The sequence below is a fragment of the Trichomycterus rosablanca genome, chromosome 1, assembly GCF_030014385.1.
Source record: "Trichomycterus rosablanca isolate fTriRos1 chromosome 1, fTriRos1.hap1, whole genome shotgun sequence".
NCBI lineage: Eukaryota > Metazoa > Chordata > Actinopteri > Siluriformes > Trichomycteridae > Trichomycterus > Trichomycterus rosablanca.
The window spans coordinates 86,212,050-86,221,371 of record NC_085988.1 but is presented as its reverse complement, the minus strand read 5'-3'; the positions used below and the strand labels follow the sequence as shown (position 1 = coordinate 86,221,371).

The following is a 9,322-nucleotide window of genomic DNA, read 5'->3' as shown; positions in this document are numbered from 1 at the left end:
AGCCTACGACTGGAATTAGCATTTCAGCAGCTCGTCAGGCTAATCTGCAGCCGTTAGCATGCTAAATCCGTGGTGGAAAACATACAGAAACCGCCGGCGTTCATAAAAACCCACCGAGGGAAGTGGGAGCCGCTCCACAGGAACCATAAAGTCCCTGCAGATGAGACCAAAGGGCCCCAAATAACCAGGTGTCCAATTAAAGAAGGCATTAACGAACCGCAGCGCACTTCAAAAGAACTCACACACACACACACACTCTCTCACACACACACTGCGTCATCGTTTACACCACACACACACACACATTCCGTTCTGGTCTATCACAGCTCCAGAGCACAACTCCCGTCGGCTGTGTTCCAAACCACAAACTAGCACCTGCGCTACTTAGCAAGTGGATTCAATTCACCAGCATGGGGCTGCAAAGCCGCAGACCAGTCAGGGTGCCCATGCTGACCCCTGTCCACCTCTGAAAGCGCCAACAATGGGCACGTGAGCATGGGAACTGGACCACGGAGCGATGGAAGAAGGCGACCTGGTCTGATGGTCTCTTACCTGGGGAACACACGGCACCAGGATGCATTATGGGAAGAAGGCGAGCCGGCGGAGGCGGTGTGATGCTCTGGGCGACGTTCTGCTGGGAAACCTCGGGTCCTGCCATCCATGTGGACGTTACTCTCACACGTAGCTCCTACCTAAGCATCGTTACAGACCATGTTCACCCTCTCATGGAGACGCTTCCCTGATATCTGTGGCCTCTTTTAGCAGGATGATGCAGGAACGGTTTGAGGAGAACAACAACCAGTTTGAGGTTTTGTCTCCAAATTCCCCAGATCTCGATCCGATCCAGCATCTGTGGGACGTGCTGGACAAACGAGTCCGATCCATGGAGGCTCCACCTCACAACTTACAGGAGTTACAGGATCTGCTGCTGACATTTTGCTGCCAGATACCACAGCACACATTCAGGGGTTTAGTGTAGCCCATGCCTCGACGGGTCAGGGGGACCGACACAATATTAGGTCATAATGTTATGCCTCATCGGTGTAAATAAATAATTGTATTAGCGCTCACTGTCTCATACTCTTATCGGTTAACACTGGAGTTCACAGGTCGGTCGTTGTTGTGACAGTGACCACACCCGCCATCACTTCTGTTTCTGGTGGAAAATGAACTAAAACAGAAACCAGCATTAGCATCCGTTACTCTTTAGGCTAGTTCCTTGTTGTTCTTTGTTGTTTCTGAGTGCTGGATGGAAGATGCTAATCCTGTGTGAAACTCTCCCGCTATACAGTATCTGTAGGTTCTCATAAACCTTCTCCATCATCTGGTCTCCATCTGTTAGCGCTACGTTCCCTCGTATATCTGCGGTGGGTTCCAGACATCTGTGTGTTTGTTTCTATAGTAAACTCATCTCTCTTTACTAACGACACGGAATTTTACACACGGAAAGCTAAGCTAAGTGCTAACTCATGTTACAGAGATGTACAAGCTAGCTAAACAAGATAGCTAGCATGGATCATGGAAATGAGGCCAAATGTGACTAAATGAGACAAAACCAGCTTTAGTACCAAAAATAAACTACAAATGCCAGCTAGAGTAGCAAAAAGACCAAAAATACCACCTACAGTACCATAAATACCAGCTACAATACCAAAAATACCAACTGCAGTAACATAAATACCATAACTACCAGCTTCAATACCAAAAATACCAGCTACAGTACCAAAAATACCAGCTACAGTACCAAAAATACCAGCTACAGTACCAAAAATACTAAAAATACCATCTACAGTACCAAAAATACCAGCTACAGTACCAAAAATACTAAAAATACCAGCTACAGTACCAAAAATGCCAGCTACAGTACCAAAAATACCAGCTACAGTACCAAAAATACTAAAAATACCATCTACAGTACCAAAAATACCAGCTACAGTACCAAAAATACTAAAAATACCATCTACAGTACCAAAAATACCAGCTACAGTACCAAAAATACTAAAAATACCAGCAACAGTACCAAAAATACTAAAAATACCATCTACAATACCATACAAAATACAAAAAATACCAGCTACAGTACTAAAAATACCATCTACAATACCAATAATACCAACTACATTACCAATAATACCAACTACAGCTACAGTACCATAAATACCAAAAATACCAGCTACAGTACCAAAAATACTAAAAATACCATCTACAATACCATAAATACCAGCTACAGTACCAATAATACCAACTACAGCTACAGTACCATAAATACCAGCTACAGTACCATAAATACCAGCTACAGTACCATAAATACCATCTACAGTACCAATAATACCAACTACAGCTACAGTACCATAAATACCAGCTACAGTACCATAAATACCAGCTACAGTACCAATAATACCAACTACAGCTACAGTACCATAAATACCATCTACAATACCATAAATACCAGCTACAGTACCAATAATACCAACTACAGCTACAGTACCATAAATACCAGCTACAGTACCATAAATACCAGCTACAGTACCATAAATACCAGCTACAGTACCATAAATACCAGCTACAGTACCAATAATACCAACTACAGCTACAGTACCATAAATACCAGCTACAGTACCATAAATACCAGCTACAGCTACAGTACCATAAATACCAGCTACAGTACCATAAATACCATAAATACCAGCTACAGTACCATAAATACCATAAACACCAGCTACAGTACCATACATACCATAAATACCACCTTCAGTACCATAAATACCAGCTATAGCTACAGTACCAAAAATACCAGCTACAGTACCATAAATATCAGCTACAGTACCATAAATATCAGCTACAGCTACAGTACCATAAATACCAGCTACAGTACCATAAATACCATAAATACCAGCTATAGCTACAGTACCAAAAATACCAGCTACAGTACCAAAAATACCAGCTACAGTACCATAAATATCAGCTACAGCTACAGTACCATAAATACCAGCTACAGTACCATAAATACCATAAATACCAGCTACAGTACCATAAATACCAAAAATACCAGCTACAGTACCACAAATAATAAAAATACCAGCTACAGTACGAAAAATACTAAAAATACCAGCTACAGCACGAAAAATACTAAAAATACCAGCTACAGTACCAAAAATACTAAAAATACCAGCTACAGTGCCAAAATTACTAAGAATACCAGCTACAGTGCCAAAATTACTAAAAATACCAGCTACAGTGCCAAAATTACTAAAAATACCAGCTACAGTACGAAAAATACTAAAAATACCAGCTACAGCACGAAAAATACTAAAAATACCAGCTACAGTACCAAAAATACCAAAAATACCACCTACAGTACCAAAAATACCACCTACAGTACCAAAAATACCACAAATACCAGCTACAGTACCAAAAATACCGCAAATACCAGCTACAGTACCAAAAATACCATAAATACCAGCTACAGTACCAATAATACCAACTACAGCTACAGTACCATAAATACCAGCTACAGTACCATAAATACCAGCTACAGTACCATAAATACCATCTACAGTACCAATAATACCAACTACAGCTACAGTACCATAAATACCAGCTACAGTACCATAAATACCAGCTACAGTACCAATAATACCAACTACAGCTACAGTACCATAAATACCAGCTACAGTACCATAAATACCAGCTACAGTACCATAAATACCAGCTACAGTACCAATAATACCATAAATACCACCTTCAGTACCATAAATACCAGCTATAGCTACAGTACCAAAAATACCAGCTACAGTACCATAAATATCAGCTACAGCTACAGTACCATAAATACCATAAATACCAGCTACAGTACCATAAATACCAAAAATACCAGCTACAGTACCAAAAATAATAAAAATACCAGCTACAGTACCAAAAATAATAAAAATACCAGCTACAGTACGAAAAATACTAAAAATACCAGCTACAGCACGAAAAATACTAAAAATACCAGCTACAGTACCAAAATTACTAAAAATACCAGCTACAGTACCAAAAATACCATAAATACCAGCTACAGTACCAAAAATACCAACTACAGTACCAAAAATACCAGCTACAGTACCATAAATACCATAAATACCAGCTACAGTACCAAAAATACCATAAATACCAGCTACAGTACCAAAAATACCAGCTACAGTACCATAAATACCTTAAATACCAGCTACAGTACCAAAAATACCAGCTACAGTACCATAAATACCTTAAATACCAGCTACAGTACCAAAAATACCAGCTACAGTACCATAAATACCTTAAATACCAGCTACAGTACCAAAAATACCAGCTACAGTACCATAAATACCTTAAATACCAGCTACATTACGAAAATACCAAAAACACCAGCTACAGTATGAATAATACCAGTAGGAGGCACATGGAGGTGCAGATGATTGACGTGTCGGTTCCTCTTCACCGACAGTCACCGTTCCTCGCCTGGTTGAGTGTTACTCGGCTCCAGGTGGACGTGTTTCTATTCATCACAGTTCCTTCCTCACTGATTTGCCGGCTCCTCTGTTGGAAATGTGATTTTCTCATGGAACCTTGATGCCAGACTTTATTCTGTCCGGATTTCTGCTCTTGTCTTTTTCTGGAAACTTTTAGGCCTTTTTTTTGGAGCAGGAACCAAGTCTGGATCTATCCTGGGCTCAGGTTGCCTGGAGCATTCTGGGTTTCATTTCTTCACTGTTTTTCGGAGAACTCGGCGCAGTTGTCGCTGGCGCTCTGAGCAGCGTCCGTATCGTGACGGCCGGTTCTCAGTTCTGCTCAGTTCTTATTTTTAGCTTACTGAGCTAACACAGTTAGCCTAGCGTGCCAGCTAACGTCTCCCTCCGTGTACCGAAAACGCTTAAACTGTCCCTGACGCCCCAATTTACAAATAAACCCGCACTCGTATAATCACACCTTTATACAGAATACACATCAATGAGAATTTATTTACATTTGATAAGAACTCCGTTGGTTGCTCCGCACTCCATTCGTCCGCCATGTTTGTAGTTCTTTGTGAGAAAAGAAGTCGTGCCGCACTGAATGCTGGGATTGATCTTCAGCGCTGAGGAGGAGTCGGACGCTCCCTCGTCGTTCAGTCAGATCATCACTCAGAATTATTAAGGCGCCTAAGGATTTAGACACGCCCTCTTCCCGGGAGTGTAGGACATGTGTAGGGAGAGCGCTGGGGTTACACACAGACCCGGTGTGTGTTAGAAAAAGTCACAGTGGGTGTGGAAATGATGCTCGACACTCTACACTGCACTTAATGACACGCCAGCTGTAACACACGTGTGTACGGTTCAGGTTTATGTGAGCACGGATTCAGACTGGCGTCTACGCTGTGTGTGTGTGTGTGTGTGTGTGTGTGAGAGAGTGTGTGTGTGTGTGTGTGTGTGAGTGTGTGTGTGTGTGTTGAACACTGTAAATCTTACACACTGAACCGCCCGACTCTAAATAACCCCCCGTGTGTCTCGGTTCAGACTTTACCCGGTTCCTGGCGTCTCTGGGTCAACAAGGGCGCAGCGTAGGTTAAATTTAATCAGCCAATCACAGACCTGGACCCATGACATCATCACAAACACTGGTAGCTCTTTTCGACCAGAATAACTCAGGATCTTGAACTGGTTCCATTCATGGAGCTATTTGAGGAACCGGCCCGTGTTTGCAGCAGTTTTTATTAGAACCGAGGATGCGGCGTCAACAGGAGCCACTGTTGCTCTTTCTTTCATCTTCTACCTGACACGCCCACTGAAACCTACCATGCACACATGTACACCTCCATATCTAAACATACTTACATGTAGATGGACTATATACTATTGCTTCTATTATATCATGATCCGCATTATTAATTTGGCACAGTTTTTACACCGGATGCCCTTCCTGACACGACCCTCCTTATTTATCTGGGCTTGGGACCAGCACTGCAATGCACTGGTTTATGCATCTAGCGGCTGGTACCTATAGGACAATTCAGTGTCTCCAATTAGCCTAGCGGCATGTTTTGGGACTGTGGGAGGGAACCGGAGCACCCGGAGGAAAACCACACGGACACGGGGAGAACATGCAAACTCCACACAGAAAGGACCCGGACCACCCCACCCAGGGATCAAACCCAGGACCTTCTTGCTGTGAGGTGAAAGTGCTACCCACCGAGCCGCCCATAAATATATATATATAATATTTTATTTTAGACTTATAACTACATCAGTTACAATAATCTATATTGCTGCTTTTATTGTATTTTTTTTTTTTTTTTATTTATATTTTATTTTATATTTATATTCAATATTTTATTTTATATTTATATTCAATATTTTATTTTTTATATTTATATTCAATATTTTATTTTTATATCTATATTTAATATTTTATTTTTATATTTATATTCAATATTTTATTTTATATTTATATTCAATATTTTATTTTTATATCTATATTTAATATTTTATTTTTATATTTATATTCAATATTTATTTTCATGTTTATATTTAAAATTTTATTTTTATATTTATATTCAATATTTTATTTTTATATTATATCTGATATTTTATTTTTATATTTAAATTCAACATTTTTTTTTTTTTTTAATATTTATACCTGTTTTTAATATTTTATTTTTACTGATATTTTATATTTATATCTCTATCAAATATTTTATTTTTATATTAATATCCAATATTTCATGTGTATATTTATATATTTGTATATATTGTTTATAAGAATATATATTATTGCTATTATTATTTTTAGTTGTGCTCCATGCTGTACTGTCAGATGTACATATTTTTGCTTCTGTATTTACACGTTGTAGTTTTGCTACACCCTGCTTACTGTACTTGTATTCCTTCTTTTGTTCCTCTTTGTGTTTAACTGCTGAAGGCCAATAATTTCCCCCGGGATTAATAAAGTATCTATTTAAAGTGAGAACAGCAGCATCAGGAACAATCAGAACGAACTCGGATGGAACAAAACTGAAATCTTTGCTAATAATTGAGCAGCTCGTTTTCGCCGGGTCTGTTTAGCTTGCGTGTTAGCTTGTAGCTTGTGCGCCGTTTCCGAATGATTATTTCTGTACATTAGCTTCGTTTTCCTGCAATAATTCACTTGTTTACGACTCGTGCGCTCACATTTATGATGCCCACTGTGTGTGTGTGTGTGTGTGTGTGAGTGAGTGTGTGTGTGTGTGTGTGTGTGATTAGCATGCTCTCAGTTAGTTATTGTATTATTACGACCCTCCGGTGAAGCACAGCGCTCTGACCTGTGTAGGTCACCGGTGTAGGTGTGTCACACTGACGCCACTGGCACACAATGCAGACCCTGTGTGTGTGTGTGTGTGTGTGTGTGAGATGCCCTCGGGGGTCGTGCGAGGGTCCTGACTGCGTATGCGTCTCATTTTCGGCCACAGCGGCGTCTATTGTCGTGTCATGACGTGATAAATCCTGGCACGCGGGCATCACACACGCACTGAACTACAGTCGGAGTCAGACGGTGGTGATTCAGAGACACTCGCCTGGTCTTACACACTTATCGGACGTGTGTGTGTGTGTGTGTGTGTGTTGCAGATTGAGAATGTGGAGTCCTGTCTGATGTTCCTGGAGAGCCGAGGGGTCAGTGTACAGGGCCTGAGCGCTGAAGGTAGGGTACATGTGTGTGTACACGCTATTATTGTTTATTACACGCGTGTTCGGTACTTGTTGGCGTGTGTTTGGCGTGTGCATAACACTTTCGGGATATGTGGTGTGTGCGTGTGCACGTTTTGGGGTGTGTGTATTATGTGTAATGTATTTTTACACTTTAACTTCTGCATGTTCTCCCATTGTCTCTCAGTTTAGTCGTAGCCGGTTCCTCTTCCTCTGCTGGAGACCCTGGTGGTGTACGTGGAGGGTATATTCTCCTGACACGCCCTTCCTCCGACACGCCCGCACTCCACCGACTCCTTCTTATTCATCCATATTTCGGTGCATCGGCGCATGTAGAGACCCCGCCCACTTTTTAGTCCTGTCTTTTCCCACCCAGCAGACTAGTGGCTGATTTTGTCTGCCCACTAGGGGGCGCCCAGCCTGAGGCGCTGCACATAGACGGCGAATAATGGAGAGCAGTGCGTGACTCTCTGTAGATAAAAACAAGGTGAAAAGAAGCGGTTGACAACTGCACACATGTCGGCGGTGGTGGCTCAGCAGTTAAGGTACTCAGTAATCAGAAGGTTGCTGGTTCAGGCCCCATCACCGACCAAGTTGCCACTGTTGGGCCCCTGAGAAAGGATGGAATCGTCCGCTAAATGTCGAAAATGTAACTGTGTCAGACCAGGTGGGTGTCGGGTACGGCCCTCTCTCTTCGGTCAGGGTCTACAGCAGTGGAGGAGATACAACCGGGGGAACTGGATACGTCTAGATTGGGAAAAAGAGACACAACAAGCATCTACAGGATAGTCAGTGATTTATGATCACAACGGTTTTTACACTGCTGTTCCGTCTGTCTTCACTGGAACTGTTGTTTTACTGGTGTGTGTGTGTGTGTGTGTGTGTGCGTGTGTGCGTGCGCGTGTGTGTGTGTGCACCACAGATGTGTGTAAGGGTAATCTGAAGGTGATCCTCGGCCTGTTCTTCATCTTGTCGCGGTACAAACAGCAGCAGCAGCAACAGCAGCAGTACCTACAGTCTCTGGTGGAGCTTCAACAGCACGTCACACCTACACCGTCACCCAAAAACCACCACCAACAACAACAACAACAACAACGAACACCAGAGATGCAGTCCAGGTACACACACACACACACACACACACCAATAGATCCATGACTGTGTGTATAAATATGTCCAGTAGATGGCAGCATTGTGCAGCATGCATTCAGCAGGAAAGACCGATTTGTGTGTGTGTGAGAGAGAGAGAGAGAGAGAGAGAGAGAGAGAGAGAAGCCGAGGGAGAGATGTCATTTAACTTTTATTCGACTCCCATTCGACTCCCATTTGACTCCCATTTGACTCTCATTCAACTCTCATTCAACTCCAAATCAACTTCAATTCAACTCTTATTCGACTCCCATTCGACTCTCATTTGACTCTTCTCTGGATCCACTTCATGTCTGAACCTACTGGCCAATCAGATTGCAGTATTTTTTGGGGTACAAAGAGAGACAGAAAGTGAAACAGAAGAAGGAGCAGAGAGACGGATTTAGCGTTCGAGCAACTGTTAGTGGTTAACGGGGGGGGGGGGGGGGGGTCCTTTCTAACACCTGCTCCACACACACACACACACACACACTCACACACACACACACACACAC

The 9,322-nt window shown here is 42.1% G+C and overlaps 1 protein-coding gene across 1 annotated transcript in view; it reads left to right on the top strand.

Moving 5' to 3' along the window:
• nav3 (neuron navigator 3) overlaps positions 1-9,322 on the top strand; it is a 123,398-nt gene that overhangs the window by 46,951 nt on the left and 67,125 nt on the right. Inside the window, exons 4-5 of the mRNA XM_062997194.1 lie at positions 7,602-7,674; positions 8,602-8,797. Coding sequence (XP_062853264.1) covers positions 7,602-7,674; positions 8,602-8,797 — 269 coding nt within the window. The remainder of the gene's footprint in view (positions 1-7,601; positions 7,675-8,601; positions 8,798-9,322) is intronic.